Source organism: Octopus bimaculoides, chromosome 10 (assembly GCF_046866305.1).
Source record: "Octopus bimaculoides isolate indiv1 chromosome 10, ASM4686630v1, whole genome shotgun sequence".
In the NCBI taxonomy this organism is placed as follows: domain Eukaryota; kingdom Metazoa; phylum Mollusca; class Cephalopoda; order Octopoda; family Octopodidae; genus Octopus; species Octopus bimaculoides.
Genome location: NC_142937.1, coordinates 49414726 through 49441352, shown reverse-complemented (window position 1 = coordinate 49441352; position 26627 = coordinate 49414726). Strand labels below are relative to the sequence as shown.

Below are 26627 nucleotides of genomic sequence, written 5' to 3'. Positions count from 1 at the left end.
GGATCACTGCCAGAGCAGCAGTCTCGCTCCCGTGCTGGTGGCATGTAAAAAGCACCATTTGAGCGTGATCGTTTCCAGCTTAGCCTTACTGACACTTGTGCCAGTAGCATGTGAACAAAACATTGGACTGACTCCTGTGCAGGTGGCACGTAAAAAAACACCATTTGAGCGTGTCCGTTGCCAGTACCACCAGACTGGCCCTTGTGCCGGTGGCACGTAAAAAGCACCCACTACACTCTCAGAGTGTTTGGTGTTAGGAAGGGCATCCAGCTGTAGAAACTCTGCCAGATCAGATTGGAGTCTGGTGTAGCCATCTGGTTCACCAGTCCCAGTCAAATCGTCCAAGTCATGCTAGCATGGAAAACAGACGTTAAATGATGATGATGATGATGATGATGATGATGATGATGATGATGATGATGATGATGATGAGTGAAATAAGATTGACAGAAATTGAGAGGAAGCTTCTTGGATGGGTTGACAGAAATTAAGTGGAAACTTGTTGGATGGGTTCAAGACTACATGTGTTTAAGGAATACTCACCCACTTATTTAGTTCTTTATCTTACCATTGGTTTCTCTCTTCTTTTACCTTTGTCTGATGAGTTGTAATGCCCCAAAGTACAGTATACAATAAGATCATTATTATTAATGAATTGAAGGTAATGAATGAGCTGGCAGAATCATTAGCATGCCACACAGTGTTTAGTGGCTTTACGATCTGCATTCAAATTCTTCCAATGTCGACTATGTCTTTCATCCAGTTGGTGTCAATAAAATCAGCACTGTTGAGCACTGGGGTCAATGTAATTGACTAAGCTCCCCTACACCCCAAATTTTCACCCTTGTACCTATAGTAGAAATAGAATGTTGGTTTCAAACGTTGGCACAAGGCTAGCAGTTTTGGAGGAGAGTGTAAGCCAATTACATCAACCCCAGTATTCAACTAGTACTTATTTTATTGGTCCTGAAAGGACGAACAGCAAAGTTGGTGGCATTTGAACTTGGAATGTAGAGATGGATGAAATTCCACAAAGCATTTTGCCCAGGATGCTAACAATTCTGCTCCCTTAATAGAAGGAAAATATTAGTGAGTCAGGCATTCTCAGTAGTGTGCACAATTGAATGTTAATTGTTAAAGCTGACAGGATAAATTATATAGGCACCAGCTTCATAGTATTATGTACTTAACATGTACTTTATTAGATATTGTTGCTGATCTTAAATAGATTACTCGAAAGAGGAATTAAAATCAAATGATGTTTAATGAATATGTATATGTGAGAAAGAATGAGGTGAAAGAAAAGAAAAAAACATGAAAGAATGTTAGAAGAAAGGAGAATATTAAGAAAGAAGAAAAAGAAGTTATTTTTAAAAGCTGAATAAAAGAAGAAGAAAAGGAAAGAAAGGAATCAGACATTGACCCCTCTGGGTAGTATATTTTTAATGATACATATTTAAGTTTGGCTTCTGTAATATTTCAAACAAAATAATTGTCATGTGATAGTGAGGATGACAGCTAGTGTGTGTGAGTGTGTGTGTATGTGTGCACGTGTGTGTGTGTATGTGTGCACGTGTGTGTGTGTGTGTGTGTGTGTGTGTGAGTGTAAGAGAGAGGGAGAGAGAGAGAAAGCGAAAAAGTGAGAGAGAAAGAGAGAGAGGAGCAGAAAGAAGTTACTTCTGAAAGATACGGATTAAGTAAGTGTGATAAACCACAAAATGAGTGCTTCCAAGGGTCATGGCCATCTGCCTGCATGTTGGAGGGGTTGTATTGTGAAACTTTACATAAACACTGCCAAAAGTTTTACTAAAATAGACTGAAAATATATTGTCCAAAGGAATTCTTATTGTTCTTGAACATTAGTCGCATCTATACATACAATACATGCATACATATGTACATGCATACATACATACATACATAATACATGCACACATACATAGTTACATACATATGTACATACATACAAACATACATGCACGCATTTGTATGTGCACATACACATCAAGTGTACATGAGCATGTGTACAAACACATTTGTATTCTCATGAGCCTCTTCAAACACACACACACACACACACACACACACACACATACACACACATATACATATATATGTGTGTGTATGTATGCATGAATATATATGTGTGTGTATATATATATATATATATACTAGCAGAAATACCCGGCGTTGCCCGGGTTAAAGAGAATAATGAAATCTAAAAACGCCGTCTAGACTACGCATCATCTTTATATATAGAGATGTATATACACACACGCACCCAAACACACGTATATATATGTATATCAATATAAATATATGAAAGTCAATGAAGTTTCGTAAAAGAAGGTGATCATGTACATACTTTCTTGCTGTTGTGATTATAACACCTCATTGTAAACTATGTTCCTTGTTTTCCCTTGTGGAGCATATACAAATAGGTTTTTTGTTGCTGCCCACTCTTGAGCAGCCAACATACAGTTGTCCATGTGAGAAGCAGGGCTCTTCCAAGAGAAGACCAGCTACAGACAGTGTTTGACCCTGATATTTGTTTATGGACATGGCAAAAGTCACACGAAGGGGGAATTGTAGTCTTCTGAATGTAAAAGGAATGTCTGCTCCTGATGGAGTAAGAGGAATTCTTGGAATAAAGACGTCATCCCCTTTTGCACATCCAGAAAGAATGGTAGCCTCGATAACGTGTGACATCATTTTCTAAATAATGCTCATCTGTTATGTTCGGGTTAAAATTTCATCAACATCAAAAAAATATGAATTTTCATGGGAGTTATGGCCGTTATGCAAAGAATATAATTTCCAAATTTCATAAAGATCCATTCAGTACTTTTGACGTAGTTTTGGATAAGAAAACAAATGACTAATGTGTGTGTTTGTGTGCATGTGTATGTGTGTGTGATGGGTGTATACATGTATAGATATCTGTATGCATGTATATATGTATATATGTGTACATATTACATGTACATCTATATATATATATATACATCTACACATATGTATACATATACATGTATGTATAGATCTATATATATATACATATACATGTACATCTATATGTATACATATACATCTCTCTCTCTCTCTCTCTTTCTCTCTCTATCTTTCTCTCTCTCTTTCTCTCTCTCTTTCTCTCTTTCTTTCTCTCTCTCTCTGAAAGTATCTGTCATTACAGTATCGAAATGGTGTACATATACATGTATATGTATACATATACATCTCTCTCTCTCTCTCTCTTTCTGTCTCTCTCTTTCTCTCTTTCTCTCTCTGTGAAAGTATCTGTCACTACAGTATCGAAATGTGATTGTTTCAGTTAGTGGAATAGTTTCATTTTTAAAGTGAAAGTATTTGACATGAGTGTTTTTGCTTCACTTTTGACACGTAATACTTAAATAGTGGAGGAGATATTATGTTGCCGTGTGCTCGAACTCTGCAAGAAGTTAATAATTTTTTTGACTAAAACACAACTGGAACCCTAAGTAAGGCATGTGTAAAATTTGAATGAAATTGGTTGCGTAGTTCTCGAGTTTTAGGGATTCACACAGACAGACAGACACACATTCTCATTTATATATATATATATATATATATATATATATATATATATATATATATATATATATATATATATATATATATATATATATATATATATATATATATCTGAAGAAATTACCTATCTTCAGGCATTTGACAGCAACTTGTCCAAGGACCTAGACACATTCTACCAAAGGAATGTTCTCTGCTTTGTTTAACTAGATTCCAAACCAAGACTAATTAGGTCGACATTCTCAAGCCCTACTGAAGCACATGCATGCCATTAACCTCTGAAAAGGTTGAGTGTGGAAATCAAATTACCTATCAAACTTGTTTGACTTACCACCTGATGGTAGCCCAAAGCCGTATGTTGTAGCTTCTTTAAATCACGACTCTACACCACATAAAAATTTTAGCCAACATGACAACAGATATGGACATTTGTAAAGTCTGGTATGATATGGAAAAGGGATTCCATCTGGTCTGAGGGTAGTGTACCCACAATAGGAGGCAATGAAAATGCTCCATGGAAACTAAACAAGAACAGTCCATCATCCCCTGTATATTATCATGATAGGCTTACTTTCTTTAAATGCCTGAAGTTTATGCAACAAGATCCACCATTTTGACTCTTACATCAAAAGTGCTGACCCCACCAATTTTATTACAGTCATAAAAACATGGGAACACTCTTTACTCTGCAATTGTGTTATAAGCATGCTTGGTTACAACTTTTGTAAAGACCACAAATTAAACATTGCTGTGTAATGGTCTATGTCTGTTCAAACTTTTCAGCAATTCCTTGTGATGATTTGAGCCAATCACAACAAAAGGTATTTTTCTGTGATATATATATAAACATGTCAACACTTCTACATAGAGTTGTCTACCATCCCACAAAACTACCATCAAGACACAAATCTTTTTTACATCATCAGAGCTGCATCTAAGAAAATAGCCACTTATATTTTCATTGCTGGTGAGTTCAATTACCCTGAAACTGATTGGGAAACCTTTCCTTGGCTGCAAAATGCAAATGATTTCCTTGATTTAGTGCTCTTATTCCCCCATAAGAGGTAACAACACATTAGATCTGCTCTTTACCATTATTTCTGAAACAGTTATCAGTGTTACTACCAAGGAATCTTTGGGCAACTATGCTCATGCTATGACCATAGCCAATCTGTTTACTATGGACAAAAACAAGAACCATCACCACCTCAAAAATGCTCACTTTGACTGGAACAAAGCAAACTGGAACTCTTATTGCACTGAGTTACAACATCCAAACTTGCTTGAATTTTATGATTCCTGTACTGTACTTCAGAACATATTCAATTCAGTCTGGGTTTCATGTGAAGCATCAGTACCATGTAAATGCTTTAAAAAACCCAAAAGTGCAATTTGGAAAGACTGCAGCAGTGTGACTTACCAGGAAAGAATGTCATGAAGCTGAACAGGAATACAGACTACATAAAATGGAGGATAAAAGAAGGTGCAATAGATCATCTAACCATCTCAAGTAGTTGACTAAGAAAGCAGCGCTTGAATTTGAACAATGTAGAGCAATCAACCCTGACAGCAAAGTGTTGTTGAAATATGCACATTTGAAGCAGAGACCTCACTCTCCAGTTGGCCCTCTTTGCAATCCCCACACAGGTCAGACACAAATGATCCTCAGAATTGTGCAGAACCTGTTGCTAAATGCTATTCAGGCATTTTTGCTGTTGAAAATTCAAATGTACCATCTTTACTACCTTTGACATCAAATTCTATAGCATCTATGGAATTTGCACCTGCAATGCTGCAACACCATCTCAAGAATAAGCACAGCTATGACTTTCTTGGTCTTGATGGTGTTATTCATCTGCTTCTCAAATGTGGCAGGTTCTTTCTTTTGCACCAGCTTACATTTTTCTTCCAATTCTGTCAAATAACTGTGTTACCCCAGAGCAGCAGGAAATTTCCAGCATCATTCCCCTGTTCAAAAAGGGTGATTGCACATCACCTATCAACTACTGTCCAGTCAATCTTACTAGTTGCATCACCAAAGTGATGGTGTTCTGTGTCAGAGAAACACTGGAACTTTCACAGCCTTACTCAACCCTCACAATTTGGATTTATGCTTAACTCCAACTGTTGTAGCCAGCCAGTTGAGTTTCTTGATGATATCACCTGAATCACTGATGGATGTTATCTATCTTGACTTTGCAAAAGCCTTCAATTCCGTGCCTCACTTATGTCTAACCTCTCTGTAATGGGTGATGATCTTTATAACTTGTTCAGGTCCTTCATTCTGGGTCAAAAAGAGGTAGTCACAGTTCTAGGACAGCATCCGGCTCCCTCATCATCATCCCTATGGGATAATATCTTGTGTGCCACAGGGATCTATTTTTGGACTCCTGTTGTTTGTTGCATATATTAATGACATAGATGCCAACTTGAAGAATGTTACAGTGTTAAAATATACAGATGACATCAAGCTGTACCTTCAGATAAAAAGAACATGTCCTTCACACTATAGATCTTTCCTGTAATCAGGCCTGGACACAATGCAGCAATGGATTACTGTCTGGAAACCCAAACTGGCTGTGAGCAAGTGCACCATCATGCAGTTTGGAAGGAAAAACACAGCATAATATACTCCCTCTACAACACCAATCTTAAGAGTCACTAGAGGTGAATCTGATTGTAAAATCCTGCTTTGAATATCTGTTCATGTAATCCATGCCAGCATGAAAAACGTATGTTAGATGAATGAACAATACATATGATACACAATGCACTTCTGATTAAGTTATCTGCAGGAGACGTTCTTTGCAAAGAATTAGTCACTTCACATTAATTGATCAAGAAAAGGCCTTTGGCAGAGTATATATATTTAATGTGTATAGGCACAGGTGTGGCTGTGTGGTAAGAAGTTTACTTCCCAAGCACATGGTTCCAGGTCCAGTTCCATTGCATGGCACCTTGGGCAAGTGTCTTTTACTACAACCTCAGACCAACCAAAGCCTTATGAATGGATTTGGTTGATGGAAACTTAAAGAAACTCATCATGTGTGTGTGTGTGTGTGTGTGTATGTGTGTGTGTGTGTGTGTTTATGTCTGGGATTGTCTTTCACCATTGCTTGACAACTGGTGTTAGTGTGTTTATGTACTCTAGCTTAAGAGTTCAGCAAAAGAGACTGATAGAACAAGTTTAAGGGTTTAAAAAGTATAAGTACAGGGGTTGATTCATTCAACTGCATTTTCTTCAAGGTTGCAGTCTAAAGACTGAAACAATAAAAAGTTAAAGATAAAAGATATTAATGATTTTATTTATTTTATTTTTTGTTTTAAAAACCAAAACAATGCAATTTATAAAAATTAAATAGGTTGCTGGATTTTCCTGGTACTTCAATATTTCCGTGTTAGGACACTCCAAATATTTCCTAAAAAGGGGGCCTAACCATGAAATATCTAAAAAAAAAAACACCATTGAAATGTATTATTTTTGTAACTAGCATTGTTTTGACTTAAACAAAAATGAGTAGTTAAAAATATTTATATATATATGAAACAATGCTTCATGTAAACTCTACTGCTTTAGTACACACACACTCACACACACAAGTTTAAGACCACGAGGACTTGGAACTTCTATATACCAATGATCTAGTTTTTATAGCTGAGTCCACTAAAGAATTAGTGGACTTAAAATAAAGAAAAATTGAAATTTATTTGTCTATTATAAAATTGGCTAAGACAATGTTTTATTTATCAAGAAAAATGATAGGCATCTACAGCCATCTGGGAAGTTGATAGGTAGAAAAGCAGTAGGTAGAAATTCCATAGGTTGTTCCCAATAACTATAGGAACACAAGAGATGTGGTGAAATCAGTCAGGCTGAGAGACAAGGAAGTCTTATGTAGTAGATGTGAAAATGCACCAATCAAATAAATTCTTTCAAATTCTCAAATTTTGGATTCTCTAAATATAGTTAATAGATACAATAGAAAAAGTGCATTGTTTACGATTTTTTTCCCTCTGAAGGATATACCAATGAATCATCATCATCATCATCATTTAACATCTACTTTCCATGCTGGCATGGGTTGGATGGCTTGATGGGAACTAGCCAGGCAGAAGACTGCACCAGGCTTCAATGTCTGTTTTGGCATGGTTTTTATGGCCTGATGCCCTTTCTAATACCAGCCATCCCACAGAGTGGATTGAGTGCTTTTTGCATAGCACCAGCACAGGTGAGGTCAGTTTTGGCATGGTTTTTACAGTTGGATGACCTTCCAAGCATCAACCACTTTACAGTGTGGACTGGATGCTTTTTATGTGGCACAAGCACTAGCACAGTCACCATGTAACTTGCAAGACAAAGATCCTTTGAGAGGGAAGGGATGAATTGGAGGAGGTGACTTTTGTGTCTGGTGATGAAAGGTTAGAGTGTGACAGGGTGACAGAAACAGATGTATTGCTGTAGAGGGGATACATGGTTACTTGGTCACAGAGAGAGAGAGAGAGAGAGAGAGAGAGAGAGAGAGAGAGAGAGAGAGAGAGAGAGAGAGAGAGAGAGAGAGAGAATTATCTTATTAAATAAATCTTATAATGATCAGCATCTTTTATTTCAGATATGGTTTGGCTTTCAACTCTTCTTTTATTGGTTGGAAAATTTGCAGCTTCAGCAGCATTTGCTATCATTTACAATTACACAACAGAACTCTTTCCCACTGTTATACGTAACACTATACTTGGTTTGAGTTCTTGCTTTGGAAGAATTGGTAGCATGGCAGCTCCTTACATTCTTGTTGCTGTAAGATAATTTTTTTATTGACTAAATAATTTATGGAATACATTAATTATAGTTTTTATTGGCATTCCTCCATCTTTCTCCTTTCAGTATAGAATCATTAGAGCATTTGAGAAAATGCCTTCCAGCACTTTATGTTCCGTGCTCAAATCTCATCAAAGTCAACTTTGTCTTTCATTCTTTTAAGGTTACAATAATAAAATATTTCTCAAATACTGGGTTCAATATAATCAATCAATCCCTCCCCCAACATTTTATGCCTTGTACCTATTTTAGAAATACTTTTGGTCCTTTATGCTGCCATGGCTAATTCAACTTTTCATCCTTCTAAGGTCATTAAAATAAAGTAGCAGACAAGTACAGAGATTGATTTAATCAACTTTACTCTCTCACTAAATGAATAACTTTGGGCCAGTGTTGAAAATCATTATCTTGATGGTATTCTAAAAATATTGTTGCATTGGTTCACTCCAAAACTATGGATGGAAATAAGACTCTGAATGATAAGAAACTGTGTTAATGGATGAATAACCCTTTTTTATGTCAACTCTTTTACTTTGAATGGAAAATGCAAAGTATTTTTCATCTAAGAAAATAATATGTTTTGACTCAAAATACAAAAGCATAGTTTTAATTCCTGATCTTTCAACAGTAATTTTATTGACTTCAGTACTCAAACACTTGTCTTAACCATTTGATCTTAATGTACAGAAATCTAAATAGAAACCTCATAACCAGAAAGATAAATGGACCATGACTGGGTATAAGTTAGAATTGTAATAGATATAATTATTATAATTATCTAAATGAATTTTCTATCCATTCTGACACATATCCACAGTGTTATCATCCAGTCCTTAGTGGGAAGTGTCACCTTGTTGTTGTTTCTGGGTGTTAAAGTATAACGCATATGTGAAAAACTGATATCCATTGTAGGAAATCAATAAACTTTGATTGATATTTAAATATTGACATGGTATCTGTAGAAGAATGATTGGAAAGGACATTCTTTGGGGAAGGATTTCATTAATTCATTGAGAGACAGAAATCCAGAATAATAATAAATACCTGTCTATTCACGAAATTGATTGAAAAATATTGGTTGATATCATGTAGAAATGAATTGCATTTGTGCTAAGCATTTTATTCATTAATTAGACAAAATTTAATCTAAATTTCCAAATTTATATTGACTGATTGGGATGTCACACCAGTGAATTTAAATTTGGAGCTGACATCAGGATTACAAAGAAGGCATTTCAAGATCACCTTGATGATATGCACACCAACCTTCTCATGAGGGCTCGAAGCATCTTTTGGCATGAGAACAAACCCAAAGAGAAGAGTTGATTACAGACACATTCCACCCATCTCTACCATTGTTGCTTAGAGCAGTGTAGGCTTTGTTGCTGTCAAGCTAAACACTAGGCTATATCAGATGTTATATTATGGTAACTTCCATAATCTAACAGAGCATAAAGACCATTCAACTACATTGAGGTTATTGACAGAAAAACACAACATGAAATTGAGGACCTAGTATAGAAAAAAATATTGAATGAACTTGACTAAAGAGAGAATATACCTTCAAAGAATGCATGGGTGAAAAACATAATTGCTAAATGAAAACAAGAGTAAACATTCAGTGAGACACTCATTTATGTTTTTCATCTAATTACAGGGAGGACAAATGAAGTCTAAATTTGGTGTTGGTTTGCCTGTTATCTTCTTTGGAATTTTTTCTATAATAGCTGGTCTATTATCTTTATTTCTTCCTGAGACTAAAGGTTGTAGTTTACCAGATACATTTGAAGAGGGAGAGAATATAGGACGGTAAGTTTTCTTTTCTCATTCTGTATACCATTCTTTCAGTTTTGTACTTATTTGACTTAAAATGAAATCATGTGGTAAAACACAAACAATTACATCATAGAAAAGTTGTTTTAACTATCATAGAACACTAAACAACTATTACATTCACTTTCTATTTTTTGTAATAGTACTGTTTATTATGAAGTATTAAAGATTTTGTCACTCTTCAGCTATCATGTGGCTAAGCATGATTCCACTACAGAAAATTGTGAAATGGTGTCAAGTGACCAAGTTGTAGAAGTGTGACAAAATTTTTTAACTCTTCATAATCAACAGAGCTATTAATAGACAAATAAAAAGCCAATATAACCAGTCATAGTGTATTTTTAAATAGCTAAACTAATTATTCCATGATGTTATTATGTCAATATTTAAACTTTAGATATTTGACAACCATGATGTGTTATCCCAAGTCTTACACATAAATAAATATATTTCAGCTTTGTTAGAGCACAATAGCAGTTACATAATATATATACATTAATAAATATGTATGCTATTTTAATTCATCATCATTATCATCATCAACACCAACAATATCACCCTCAAAGTTTTATATCTTTTTTCCATGCTTGCACGACTTAGATGGATCCACTCAAACACAGCATCTTGACATTAATTGCATTTCTTAGCAAAAATCAGTCATTCAAGATCAGTCTTCACCACTGCTACCCAACTTCCACTTCCACGGTTACGCTTCACATGGATAACTTAGCACTTCTTTACCCACTGCCTTCATCCATTACATGTCAGCACCAGTAGACATTACATGTTAATACCAGCAGCATCTCTCTTGCAAACTACTTCTGATTTCTTTTATATCCAATTTTTCTCAATACACTAACATTACACATCCAACAGAGCATATTCATTTTATTTCTCACCAGCTTTTGCACATCCTATTCATTCAATATCTATTTATCATCCAGTATTGCAATTTGTACACAAGCATCATACAACCTATTCTTCACCCAGAGAGAATTTATTCATTGCCACCAGAGATTATAACTTCCTAAACTTTTTCCTCAACAATTCATACTCTGGCTACTGTACTTTCAGGATACTCACTACCACTGCTGATTAAATCTTCTATGTATCAAAAAGACTATCAACAACTTCTGATAACTTTTGGAGTAACTGAAACAATTTACTTCATGGCTATTATTACAGTCTTTAATTTCAGTCTGTCTACCAGGAACCTCATATGTCTTTTGTGCAGCCATAGTTTACATTGAATACACAGTATACAAATCATGCCTGCTCCTATTTTTGCTTATTGAGTGTGGTCTTTTCCCTAACAGCTGTAAATCTTGTTTTCTTTTCTATTAATTAGAACTTTTGTCTGTAGCGAGGCACAAAGAAGCCAGCACCATTTTGAAACAGTGAGATCTCACCATATGCAAGACAAAAACGAGATCTCACTTGCAACCATTATTTAAGGAAAAGGCAACAACATTTTCCCTCTCATTTTTCTCATGCTGACGCCAAGAAGACACTTCAAAGCCAGGAGCTCACAACAGACTTTTGTTCTACAGTGATACCATGTGATTGTCTCCAGAGGTTATTGGACCTCATGTGTATAGGAAAGAAGGCTAACTACACACTGCTGTGAAAATGGTTGCTGAAAGCAAACCCCTTGTACGAAGCACTTGTTAATAAATGATTATTGAACTTACTCTGCCTGAGAACTTCAGCCTTCGCATTTCCAGCTCCTTGAATCAACAGAATAATTATAATGGAAGAAGATACCCCAAAAGTATCATAAAAACCTTCCTTCCATTAAATGTCTTTACTATGAACACTGAAAGGCCTCTTGATTGTAGGTTTTGCTTCCATATTTAGAATTTCTCTTCTAAATGTTAGGAAGATTTGGCCATACAAACTAAGTCACCAGCTAAAAGGAGTGACTAAAAATAGGTTATCTTAAAACTTCTACTATTGTCCGGAAGACTATAATAATCAGAAATGGCTTAGAACTGAGCCTTGATGGACACCAATTTTGATGAACACATTACTAATTTCCACCTTATTGATTGCATCTTTGTACATGTTTTGCACAGTTCCCACAATCCACTTGTCTACACTAGCTTTCTTAAGGGTCACCTGACTACAGGCTCTCCTGTCAAACATCATCTCCAAAATCAATACTAGGTGTAGTAACTTACTTTTGACTAAGAACTGTAATTGTTTCATTTAAAATGGGGAATCAGTAGTAACCTGTACTAGTAAAAAATCCAAACTGTGTCTCAATTATTCTAATTTTTTATTTTTTTCCCAGACAATTGTGCTAAAACTGATTAGGAACTAATAACTTTGTTCATCAGTTTCATATCTTTTTCATAGCTTCTTTCTAGAGTGTCTCCTTTTGGCCATATAACAGTTGATGATAATATACTGCTATGGCATTCAGTAGGCATGATGCCATTTTTGTTGTATTTGGTTGACTATGCGAGTAACTAGCTTGTGTCCTGCTGTGCAGGGTATTTTTTGCATCTCAGTGACAATAGGTGTTGAATGGGCAGCTTTCACTTTCTTCATATTCTTATTGACCGTTTCAATCATAAAACTGTTGACTTTAATGGCTAGTCTCTTGGCTGAATTTTACAAGAACAATATATAGAAAAGTCTATCAAACTTTCTCCATATTCAGCCTCCTTTTTTACTCAGTATCTATGAATGTAGGTGCATCACTTTCATATCAAACACACCATTCTCCAACAATATCTTGTTGCGCATTGACACGCAGCTTTTTTCAGTTCAGATTTATATATCACTGTCATTTACATGTTTCCCAACAATATCTTGTTGCACACACACATGCACGTGTGCACATGCACGTGTGCACATGCACGTGTGCACATGCACGCGTGTGTGCATACACACTCATTCTACTTTTAGAATTCAGGTTTATAAAATCAATTTTTGTTTTAGGAAAGTGAAACATAAAGTTAATGGTGAAGACAACCAAGGAATGGTTTCAGACTAAATGGTGAGTGAAACTCTCTTTGTACAGCGAAGTAGACTTTTAAATAAAACCTAACAGTTGTGAATATCTGCAGAAGAATCAGTATAGCTATTCAACAACATTTTTTATTATATTTATAAACAAATTTTTGCTTCGGAAACAAAACCTGTCATGGATGAAGTTTTCAATAATTACATTATAAAGTAACACAACTGCAACAAAATAAGAACAATAATGATTTCTTTTGACAAAAAAACAAGGCCAGTTGTGAATGGTGATGGATACTCTTCAACAGCTAAATGAACCTCATTGTATGACTGGTATTTATTTTGAATAACTAGGTCTTCCACACATACATGCAATGAGAAACCAAAACTGCTTGTTTCTTTTTCTTTTAAAGAAATTAACAATTGACTCAAAACTTAATTTAAAAATATAGGGAAAAGATGTAAAATCCAAAATGTATTTAAAAAGATTAAAATTTCAACGAAAATAAACAATGCAATCAAAAGTAAACAATGCTAAATTCATGGCTGGTCAGTAACGTATTTTTCTGCAATAAATGGATAATTTATCCTGATCACGCTATTTATTAGCATTATCACGCGTTTAAGAATAAAAAAAAAAATTATTTCTGTATCTTTCAATACATCTCAAAGCTTCTAAAACAAACTTTGTTTGTTTACTTTCATCGTAAGCTGAATTTAACAACTATCTGTATAGTTTTTCTTATTGTACTTTTTTTAACATAGAACTTTGGAATACACAAAACTAAGTTTAAAAAAATGAGCCAAGAAAATTAACTCAAATTGACCAATTACCTTAATTTGGTTAAAAGAGTTAAGGGTAATGTAATGAATGCCATATACCATAGAGTTGGACACCAGGGGAGAGCTGCAATTGCTGAACCTCTCTTGTCAACATTGCTAAGCAGAAAAAAATGGTGCCTAAATTATCAGAGTTGGTCAATGGCTCAATAAAACAATATCATCTTTTCTGATAAATCATCATTCACCCTTTTTCCCCTCTTTGGGGGGAATTTATGTCTGGAAAAAATCTGGAGCAGCTTTCAACCTTGACTGTTTTGCTCCTACTGTGAAACATAGAGATGTTTCTGTGTTGATCTGGGCAGCTATAATACAGAATTCCCTTGACCCTTTAGTAATTCAACATAACAGAGTTAACACCAAAGATTATCTGAATATTTTGGCTGATAATGTCCATCTTACAGTACAAATATTGTTCTTTGTTGGTAGCGCAATCTTCCAAAATGATAATACACCAATTCACACAATTAGTTATTCAAAATTGGTTTTGAAGACACAGAAGTAAAGTAGATCACTTGGATTATCCCCCACAAACACCAGTGACTTAACATTCCTCCTATAACTGTTTAGGACCTTTACAAGTCAATCCCTTGATATTTTAAAGCTGTGATTAATACCAAAAGTTGACCAGCTTTGTATTAAACAAAAAACTTCTTCCATTTAGTAAGGTATTTCAAGTATATTGTCTGACCCTTGAATGTAGATGTCTATGTATGTATGCATGTACATAATTATTAATGCAAATTGGTGGTGGGAGACTACATTATATACACAAGCAGAAATATTGCCCTCTGGTGGTTTTTTTGTTAGTATACATCATGTTTGCTTGTACAAAACTGCTTTAATGTGTATATCTGCCAATATGTGTGTGTGTGTGTGTGTGTGTGTGTGTGTGTGTGTGTGCGTGTATGCATATATTGTCTTATTTTTGCATATATAAGATTTGAGGAAAATGTAGAAACATCATCATCATCATCATCATCATCATCGTTTAACGTCCGCTTTCCATGCTAGCATGGGTTGGACGATTTGACTGAGGACTGGTGCAACAGGATGGCTACACCAGGCTCCAATCTAATTTGGCAGAGTTTCTACAGCTAGATGCCCTTCCTAACGCCAACCACTCAGAGAGTGTAGTGGGTGCTTTTACGTGTCACCCGCACGAAAACGGCCACGCTCGAAATGGTGTCTTTTATGTGCCACCCGCACAAGAGCCAGTCCAGGGGCACTGGCAACGATCTCGCTCGAAAACCCTACAAGGCCAGTCAGGCGGTACTGGCAACGGTCACGCTCAGGATGGTACATCTTATGTGCCACCCGCACAAGAGCCAGTCCAGGGGCTCTGGCAACGATCTCACTTGGCTTGCCGGGTCTTCTCACGCACAGCACATTTCCAAAGGTCTCGGTCAGTAGTCATCGCCTCGGTGAGGCCCAATGTTCGAAGGTCTTGCCTCACCACCTCAGCTCAGGTCTTCCTGGGCCTACCTCTTCCACGGGTTCCCTCAACTGTTAGGGAGTGGCACTTTTTCACGCAGCTATCCTCATTCATTCTCACCACATGTCCAAACCAGCGCAATCGTCTCTCTTGCACACCACTACTGATGCTTCTTATGTTCAGCTTTTCTCTCAAGATACTTACACTCTGACGGGTATGCACATTTACATTACACATCCAGCGGAGCATACTGGCTTCATTCCTTGCGAGCTTACGCATGTCCTCAGCAGTCACAGCCCATGTTTCACTGCCATGTAGCATGGCTGTTCGTACACATGCGTCATACAGTCTGCCTTTTACTCTGAGTGAGAGTCCCTTTGTCGCCAGCAGAGGTAAGGGCTCTCTAAACTTGGCCCAGGCTATTCTTATTCTAGCAGTTACACTTTCAGCGCACCCACCCCCACTACTAACTTGGTCACCCAGATAGTGGAAGCTATCGACTACCTCTAGTTTTTCTCCCTGGAATGAGATAGAAGTTGTTTCCTGTTTGTTTACAGTGTTTATTGCACCTGAACATCTGCCACATACAAAAACTAACTTTGTAGTTAATCTGCCTTTGATATTGCTGCACCTCTTATGTGTCCATAGCTTGCACCGGGTACATCTTATAGAGTTACTACCTACTCCTTTACTGCATACTGAGCAAGGCCATCTACCTGAAGGGGTTTGTGTTTTATCTACCTTCCTACTTATTAGGATTTTGGTTTTAGCTAGGTTGACTCTAAGGCCCTTCGATTCTAGTCCTTGCTTCCACACCTTAAACTTCTCCTCTAGTTCTGATAGTGACTGCGCAATTAGTGCAAGGTCATCAGCATAGAGGAGCTCCCAGGGGCAACCTGTCTTGAATTCCTCTGTGATCGCCTGGAGGACTATGATAAATAGGAGGGGGCTGAGGACGGAACCTTGGTGGACCCCTACCTCTACCTCTTTCTCTAAGGGTAGAGAAAGAGAAAAACTAATAGGAAAAGAAGGGATAAACAAAGAAATAATGGAAAGAGAGGGATATTCAAATGAAGTGTGTACGAGGAGACAAAAACAGATGAGAGTAAGACATCAAAAAACAATGACTATCTCAAAGTGAATTACAATTAGTTATCTGGTTGAAACATATAGTTGTGATCTTCAATAATAATAGAATTTCGAGTCACATTTTGATAAAAATATCAAAACTGGAATTTTAAAGAATTTTTTAGACAATGTAAACTTTAGTAATCGCTTTCATTCAATAAAAGTTGCATACTCATAACTAATTAACAAGCAGCTTTCTCTGTTACAGCATACATGATGTTTGGGCTAAATTAATTTGCATAAAAGGGAAAGAAAACACAATATCTTAAAGATAAGGTTGTTGGCCGTATAAATTCAACATATCACGGCAGAATAATTACTGTGTCAGTAGTTATGGTGAATGTATTTTGTTGAAGTTTATTCAGTTGTAGTCTTGCATGTTTTTATGAATATGTTTTCTTCGTTTATTTGTGTTTGGTCTGTGATATTGACAGAGAAAAGAAAAAGTGAGAAGACTTCGGGGACAATCATGACTTTTTTTTGCATGACACATAGCTTTCTTTCTTTCTTTCTATATATATATATATATATATATATATATATATATATATATATATATATATATATATGCATGTATATATATATATATATATATATATAATTGTGAAGGGAACATGTTGAAGGGGTAGATTCAGAAAGATGTGGGACAAAGATGAAGTAGTGAGAAAGGACCCACAGACATTGAGACTCACAAAGGAGATAACAGGGGACTGTGACTCCTGGCAGTTTGCTGTACTTGAGAAGATATGTCAAGCTAAGTAAAATTGTGGTTGTCCTTGCATTCAGGTATGCACCCTGCATTCCTCTCCAACTGAGTATTCCTAATCTTATGGGCTCATGGGTGCTGGTGTCATGTAAAAAGGCACCTGTACTAGTTCCACATAAAAGCACTCATGCTCTTGCTATGTAAAAGCATCCAGTACACTCTGTAAAGTGGTTAGCATTAGGAAGAGCATCCAGCCATGGAAACCATGCCAAAAAGAAATGGAATTTGGGCAGCTTCTATCAAACCATCCACCTGTGCGAGCATAGAAAACAAGTGTTAAATGCTACTACTGGTGTGTGTGTGTGTGTGTGCGTGTGCGTGTGTGTGTGTGTAGTGTATTTTGGGTAAAAACTGTGTAATGCATGTTTAAGAGCTCCTATGCTGTTGTGTGGCTGCCACATCTTATTATACCTTAGAAACTCAGAATTACAACAAATGCTCATTTTCTTTGATTTTGAATACTTTATGTTATGATAAGTGTTCTTCTTTGCATATGTCTTGTTGAGAAAAGTATTGGGTTGTCCGGAAAGTTCATGCTGATTTATAGTAGCTTACCTTTCGACTTATTTTAGAACATGTTGAGTCCATAAAATAGGATTTGACTACACCTCCATTTAGAGCACAGTTTAAGCTATCTTTTTGTGGAAAAAGGTTTATGTTCCTATAACCTGTGTTAATTCTGTAACCCTTTAAAATGGAAGATAAGAAAGTTCATTTTTGGCACTTGATGCTTTTCTTTTTCCATAAAAGGAAAAATGCCTCACAAGCAACCAAAGAAATATGTGCAGTTTACGGTGATGTTTCTTTATCCGAAAGAACTGTACAGAAGTGGTTCGCAAGGTTCCAAGCTGGAGATTAGCCTTATTGATAAAGAGCAATCAGGCAGACCATCCACTACAGATGATGACCCAATAAAGTCATTAATTGAGAATAACCCACATTGCACAACCCGAGAATTGGCAGAAAGCCTCAACCTATCAAAATCCGTTGTTCATGAGCACCTGGGTACACAAATCGCTGTGATGTTTGGGTACCACATGAGTTGAGTGAGAAGAACCTTTTGGATCACATTTCCATCTGTGATTCGCTTTATAAACGGAATGAAAACATACCTTTCTTAAAGCAAATTGCGATAGGTGATGAGAAATGGATTATCTACCGAAATGTTCAGAGAAAGCGATCCTGGAGTAAGCAAAATGAGCCACCCTTAGCCACCCTAAAAGCAGGTCTTCACCCTAAAAAAAGTCTTGCTTTGTGTCTGGTGGGATCGGAAAGGAATTCTGTACTATGAGCTTCTTCCAAGTAACCAGACAATTAATTCTGATAAATACTGCACACAACTGGACGAGTTAAAAGCAGCAATTCAAGAAAAATGTCCAGAATTGGCCAACAGGAAGGGTGTTATTTCCCAACATGATAATGCAAGACTGCACGTTTCTTTGGGAACCAGACAAAAATTGCTGTAGCTTGGCTGGGATGTGTTACCCCACCCTCCATATTCACCAGATATTGCCCCTTCGGATTTTCCACTTATTCAAATCTCTGCAGAATAGTCTTAATGGTAAAAATTTCAATTCCCTGGATGAAGTAATAAGATACCTTGATGAATTCTTTGCCATGAAACCACCTCAATTCTGGGAAGAGGGTATTTTCAAGTTACAGGAAAGATGGAGACGCATTGTGCAACAAAATGGTTTTTATTTGGTTGATTAAAAATGTAATGGCAAGTATTTATTGACCTTTTTCTTTCTTTTAAAAATCAGCACAAACTTTCCGGACAACCCAATATATATTTCTTTGATTTTGCATTTTCTCTTTCATTGGGGAGCATTTCTTATAAATGTGAGTTTCTTTAAAAAGATTGAAAAGGCTAGAAAGTGATTCATGAAGCCTTTAACAATGAATACATGTACCTATACAAAAATAAAAAAATACATAGAAAAGACATGGGCATGATAGCGTGCTTAAAACATAAACAATGGATCAAAACACATGATTAAGATAACAATGATCATGAGAAAACATCAAAACAGCTATTGTGCTAATTTGATTGCTCGAAGTGTTAAATAAATTGCTCTGAAACAAATTTGAATGCTTGAAAAGACACTTCCTCGCATTCTGACTAATTTGAATGATCTTGACGGACATTTTAATTTGAATGATGTGAATACTAAATTCTTTGACTGAAGTGTGAAATTGAATGACTAGAAAATGAATTTGAATGACTAGCTTCATGGCAATAATTTTTTTCGTGGATTTGAATGACCCAGTTATCAAATTGAATGACACATACGAAAATGACTGCAAAAACTTACATCAAAGGTTGCTAACCTCCATCCTGATGTTACATTATATATATAAATATATCTAAATACATACACAAACATGCATGTACACACACACATGGCTTCATAGAATCCTGTGGCAATCACAGAAAGGACCTGACTATCATACCAAATAGTAATCCAGTACAGAGGAGTGTAATGTAGAGTCCTTTGTAGCTAAAACCTAGTAGATCCAATCTATGAAATTATTTCATGTGGAGTATATACATCATAAAAAGTCAGGCAATATGAGAGGTGAATATGTTTATTTAACCATTTGATATCCATGGGATAAAGCTGTATGGCAGCTTTCATCGTGTAATAAAAAATTTCAGTATATAATTTCAATGTAAAATAATTTATTATACATTGAAATTATTATTATATCATGAAGGCTTATGGATATCAAGTGGATAGATGAATATATTCACCTCTTATACCTCCTGACGTTTTTGATACACACATACATATATAATTGAAAACCAAAAGGAGAGTGGAGGTTTATTCACTTTTTTATTAAAAAGTTTTCTACAGCATATATAACAATGACCAACATATGTTTCTACTGTAACAACTGCACATTGCTCTGTATGCAATTATCCATCCTAGTCACTGCAATTTCATCAAGGGTCCATCACTTAAGATATTTTCAAAGTGAACTAATTCAAGCAAGCTTCCTGTGTTGGTATTCAGTTGAAGGTGATAGTGTCACTTTTTAAATCAAATTGAATTCTGGTCTTATAATCACCTCTACTGGTATTACAGTTGAATCATGGTTTTAAAATGTTTATTTATATTGCAATTGTAGCAGTTTTCTTTACATTTTGCTGTATGGAGTACATTTCTATTCAGAGGTATTTCACTTATTCTGGGTTTATACCCTTAAGTTAATATTATTGTTATTATTATTATAATTATATTTATTAGTATTATTTGCATAAATATCATTTATTAACACAATCATTATTTTAACTAGTATAATTACTATAGATGGTAAGTTATGTTTATTGAAATTGTTTAAACATATATTTTGTTCAGTGTGGACATCTCATAGCCTGTTCCTGCCTACTGTTTATAAAGAGTAAATTTAAAAGTGAATTTTTGGTACTTATTTTCCACACAAAGGTCACATCTATTATCACCTATTCTATAAGATTTTGCCTTACTAATTATTTCCCAAGCAATGGAAAACATTTTAATGTCCAAATTAGCCTACTAATATGACTCTCCTCAGACAGAATAATATATACATATATATCATCATCATCGTTCAACGTCCGCTTTCCATGCTAGCATGGGTTGGATGATTTGACTGAGGACTGGTGAAACCAGATGGCTACACCAGGCTCCAATCTGATCTAGCAATGTTTCTACAGCTGGATGCCTTTCCTAATGCCAACCACTTTGAGAGTGTAGTGGGTGCTTTTTACGTGCTACCGGCATGGGAGCCAGTCAGGTAGCACTGGCATCAGTCACATTTGGATGGTGCTTTTTACGTGTCATGGGCACAGGATCCAGACAGGGCCGGGGGGGGGGGGGGTATCGACCAGATTTGATGGTGCTTTTTATGTGCCACTGTCACAGGGAGCTAGTCAGGCAGCTCTGGCAGCAACCCACACATGAATGAATGGTGCTTGTTGCATGTCACCAGCACTGGTAATGGCCACAACTACACGAAGGTCATGCTTCACCACCTCATCTCATGTTTTCCTGGGTCTCCCTCTTCCTTGGGTTCCTTCCACTGTTAAAGAGTGACACTTCTTCACACAGCTCTCCTCATCCATACGTAGCACATGACCAAACCAGCGCAGTCATCTCTCTTGCACACCACATCTGATGTTTCTTATGTCCAACAGTTCTCTCAGGGTGCTTACACTCTGTCATGTGTGCACACTAACATTATACATCCAGTGGATCATACTATCTTCATTTCTTTTGAGTCTGCACATGTCCTCAACAGTCATGGCCCATGTTTCACTCATGCATCGTACAATCTACCTTTCACTCTGAGCGAGAGGCCCGTTGTTGCCAGCAGAGGTAGGAGCTTTCTGAACTTTGCCCAGGCTATTCTTATTCTAGTGGCAATGCTCTCTAAACATTCACCCCCACTACAGACTTGGTCACCTAGGTTGCAGAAGCTATCAACTACTTCTAGTTTCTTCCCCTGGCATGTGATGGAATCAGTTTTCTGAGCATCTGCAGTGTTTATTGCCCCTGTGCCACACACAAAAGCTATCTTCCCGGTTAACCTTCCTTTGATTTTGCTGCACCTCTTATGTGTCCATAGTTTACACTGGGTACATCTTATGAAGTTTCTACCTATATATATAGGTGTGTTGATGCAAACAGCAAAAATATCTATATTTTTATTAATGTTTAGCAGAAGTAACAGAGTGACTCAAGGTCCGAGAGTTTTGTTTGATAGTGCTAACACACGAAACTCTCAGACCCTGAGTCACTCTGTTACTTCCGCTATCTATCTATCTTTCTATCTATCTATATACATGTATGTATAATTGTGTGTATGTGTGTGTGCGTATGAATATATGTATATATGTTTAAGTATAGGTATATGACTATGTATGCCTTTATGGCTGTATAAATGGATGTTTATCTGTATATATGTGTATGTTTACACATATATATCACAGACACATGTATATGCATAATACAGGACTGGACATCTATATATTGTATATATCTGTGTGAGCATGCATATGTTTCAGTATGTATAGAAGTATTTTCTGAGTGTGTGTGTGTGTGTGTATACAACAAATTAACTCCAGTACATATGAACACAAATATACAGACTAAAATTGCTGCTGATGCTGCTGGTGGTGTTGTCACTGCTGGAGTTGGGGCTGCTGCTGTTGGTGCTGGTGTTGGTGTTGGTGCCAGTCATATTCTCGTCCCTGTGCATGTTGCCTGTGGTGCAGTCATTGTGTTGCTGCTGCTGATGCTGGTATTGCTGCTGTTGTTGTTGATGGAGTCGGGGCTACTATTGTTGTCGCTGGTGATAGTGGAGGATGTAGTGGTGGTGATGGTAGTGCTATCGCCACTGTCAGTTCTGCTGCTGTTGCTATTATAGCCAGTGATAGAACTGGATCTGTTGCCTCTGCTACTACTACTATAGTAGCCAATAGGCCTGGCATCATGGATGTCGGAGAAGCTATTGGTAAGGCTGGTGGTGGTGATGTTGCAGCTGTTGGGGATGCTGTGATCCATTGTGGCAATGGTAGCTGTGTTACTGGCTCTGTTGGTAACACAGTAACACAGCCACCATCGCCACCACCACCACAATCACTGGTATTATAACCGCCTTGAGATGCCACATTATTTCAATTTCTATGAGCAAATCTTTATATTTTCTGAGCTTGTCAAATTCTTTTGTTGAGATAATATGATTACAAGGAATACTCATATCAATTAATAAGTAAACTTTATTGTTTTGGGCTTTCACAATATCCAGTTCATTAGCTTTGATGGTTCAGTATGTATGTACTGGAAAGTCTCAAGCAATTATTACATTTTCTCTCTCAATTACAACCTCAGGGTGGGGATTATATCACACAAGGACAGTTTTGAAAACAACAAAAAAATAATTAATGCTGTTTAATGAGAACTTCTAATATGAGCACAATTTGGGGAATAGTTTTACTCATTTGATTAACCTCAGTACCCAGTGAGTGCAGAGGGAGTAAAGGCAAAGTCAGTTTTAGTATACTTGTTAATAATAGTAATAATAATCTTTTCTGCTGAAGGTACAAGACCTGAAATTTTGGGAGAGGGGACTAGTCAATTACATCAACCCTAGTGCTTCACTGGCACTTATTTTATCGACCCAGAAAAGATGAAAGGCAAAGTCAACCTCAGCAGAATTTGAACCCAGAACATAAGGACAAACAAAATGCTATGAAGCATTTTGGCTGGTGTGTTAATGATTCTGCCAGCTCGCTACCTAATAATAATGATGATGATGATGATGATGATGATGATGATGATGATAATGATAATGATGATAATAATAATAATAATAATAATAATAATAATAATAATAATAATAGGCAAAGGAATATCTAAGTGAATTCCAATTGCAACAAATTCAAGAATTAGACGAACTAGAAACACCTGCAGAAAAAGCTAAGCGCTTGAAAACCCGTGCTAAAATTGCTGCCTTAGCTATTATGACTGAAAAATGGCATGGAAAACCTCTCAATGGCAAATACCCAAAGAGAGCGAATAATGCAGATATTGACAAAGCCCTTACCCACCAATGGTTAATGGCCTCTGGATTGAAATCAGAAACAGAGGGGTTTATCATAGCAGCCCAAGATCAATGCCTACCTACAAAGAACTACCAGGCCAACATATTAAAGAACGGCAGCTCCCCATTATGTCGTATATGCCAACAACAAAATGAGACCATCGATCATGTTGTCTCCATGTGCAGTCTGCTTGCGCCTACAGAGTATCTCAACAGGCATGATAGAGCTGCACAATATATTCACTGGGTAATATGCAAAAACCTGGACTTGCCCCATGATAAAAACTGGTGGGAACACAAACCACCCCCAGTACTTGAAAATGATCACATTGCACTCCTCTGGAACTTCACCATTCAAACTGACAGAAAGATAGACGCAAATAGGCCAGACATCATACTGAAAGACTTCAGACAAAAATCATGCCTCCTCATTGATATGACTGTCCCAATCGATATAAACGTATCTGTCAAGACCTACCAAAAACTGAGCAAATATAAAGATCTTGAAATAGAAATTAGCAAAATGTGGAATCTGAAGACGAAAACAATACCTATTGTCATAGGTGCCCTGGGAATGACAGCGAAACGGGCTGATTACTACCTAGATCAGATTCCAGGAAACCCCAAAATGGCTGAAGTTCAAAAGATAGTGCTCATGGGAACTGCCCATATCCTACGTAAAATACTGTCTATGTGATCTCAAATTTTAAAGCAAACACATAATTTTCTTATGGTTTCTTAAACATTCACTTGAACAAAACTGTACAAATCCAAATATATGGTACCTTAGGCATAACACCTACATGAACTTCTAACTTGTTGTCTCTTGAGGTCTCTGGGTGAGACTTGGATCCAACTTGTACAAATGCAAAACAAAAGTCAAACATAAAATAATAATAATAATAATAATAATAATAATAATAATAACAACAACAACAATGATTTCAAATTGTTGCCACAAGGGCAGCTTGGGAGAGGGGATTAAGTTGATTACATCGACCCCAGTATGTAACTGGTACTTATTTAATTGACCCCAGAAGAATGAAAGGCAAAGTTGACCTTGGTAAAATTTGAACTCAGAACTTAAGGATGGATGAAATGCCATGAAGCATTTTTCCCAGTGTGCTAACGATTCTGCCAGCTCACCTGATAATAATGATGATGATGATGATGATGATTTCATTTATTTGCCTTGGAAGTGTTAACATGTATGCGTTTTGTCTTGGAGTAAAAGATGGGCTATAGCAAATATTCTGCTCAATAAAGCAAGTTTGCTTGACCTTAGCTAGTTAAGCATGTCCTTTGGTAGCTAATGATATCTGTATCTCTGATCATGAGCAGGAGTAGTGGGGGAGCATCATAGCTCTATGTTGAGAGGGGTTCTTTGTAGTTTGAATAATTCATCCCTGGAAACATTGGTGTTTCATTTTCATCCTTTCGTTAAATAACCCTTATTCAGGGACCTTTTGAACAGGGTGGGCTACTCAGCCTGAAGAAAATTCTAACTGGGTCCCACCTGCAAGGTCATGTGCTGTTTATCTTGTTATGAGGTAGGTCACCATGTTGCATACATATGGTTGTGATGCATGAGCTTGGTGTACCCTTGTCAGAATGGGTATGTTGGGCTTTGTATATTTGCACTCCAGTGTCACTTTCATGGTGTGTGTTGTTCTCTCACTCAATAATAATAATAATGATAACGATAATGATAATAGTAATAATTGTTGTTATTATTATTCAGTGGGAGAGTAGTGCATGGATGCTTTTATGAGGTATCAGCATGGATGCTTTTACATGGGACTGGCAAGAGTGCATTTACATGAGATCAGTACAAAGCTTTTATTTGGCACCAGCACCCACAAGCCCACAAGACTAAGACAGGGATGTCAGAGACATGCCTGTGTGTATGTGTGGCCACGATTTTACTTAGCTTGACATATCTTCTCATTTACTTAGCTTGACATATCTTCTCAAGCACATCAAACCACCAGAAGTCTCAATCCCTTGTTATCTCTTCAGTGAGGTCCAATGTCTGAAGATCCTTTCTCAGCACTTCATCCTATGTCTTTCTGGGTCTATCCCTTCCACACATTCCCTCTACAACTGGAAAATGGCACTTCTTGGTGCAGCTTTCCTCATTCCATATGTATCACATGGCCATAAGAACACAGTCTTATCTCTTGCACACTACATCTCATGCGTTGTATAGCCAATTTTTCTCTCATATCACTTACATTGTCGTACATTACCCATCCAGTGGAGCATGCTGCTTCATTCCTTTCAAGCTTTCACATGTCCTCAGTAGTCACAGCACATGTCTCACAACCAAGTAGCAAAGCTGTTCATACACAGGCATCATACAATCTGCGTTTCACTCTGAGGGAGAGGGCCTTTGTTACTACCAAAAGTAGAAGCACTCTGAAATTTGCCCAGCCCATTCTTATTCTTACAGAACCACCTCCTATTCTTTCAAAACCACCTCCTCCACTGTTAACTTGGTTGTCTAAGTAACAGAAACTATCTATTACTTCTAAGGATACCCGCTGAACATTTGAGGGAGTCTGTTTTCTGTACATTCATAGTATTTAATGTACCTGCACATCTGCCACATGCAAAAACTACTTTTTCTGTTAACCTTCTTGGGATACTGATATACCTCTTATGTGTCCATAGTGTGCACTGGGTACATT

At 36.8% G+C, this 26627-nt stretch overlaps 1 protein-coding gene across 3 annotated transcripts in view; it reads left to right on the top strand.

Annotated features, from left to right (window-relative positions):
- The window catches only part of LOC106882190 (organic cation transporter protein), a 114705-nt gene that overhangs the window by 68926 nt on the left and 19152 nt on the right, over positions 1 to 26627 (top strand). For all 3 annotated transcript variants that reach the window (XM_052971175.2, XM_052971174.2, XM_052971177.2), the window contains 3 exons: positions 8178 to 8359; positions 10038 to 10189; positions 13160 to 13217. In XM_052971175.2, the coding sequence (XP_052827135.1) occupies positions 8178 to 8359; positions 10038 to 10189; positions 13160 to 13214 (389 nt within the window). In that variant the 3' untranslated portion in view covers positions 13215 to 13217. The remainder of the gene's footprint in view (positions 1 to 8177; positions 8360 to 10037; positions 10190 to 13159; positions 13218 to 26627) is intronic.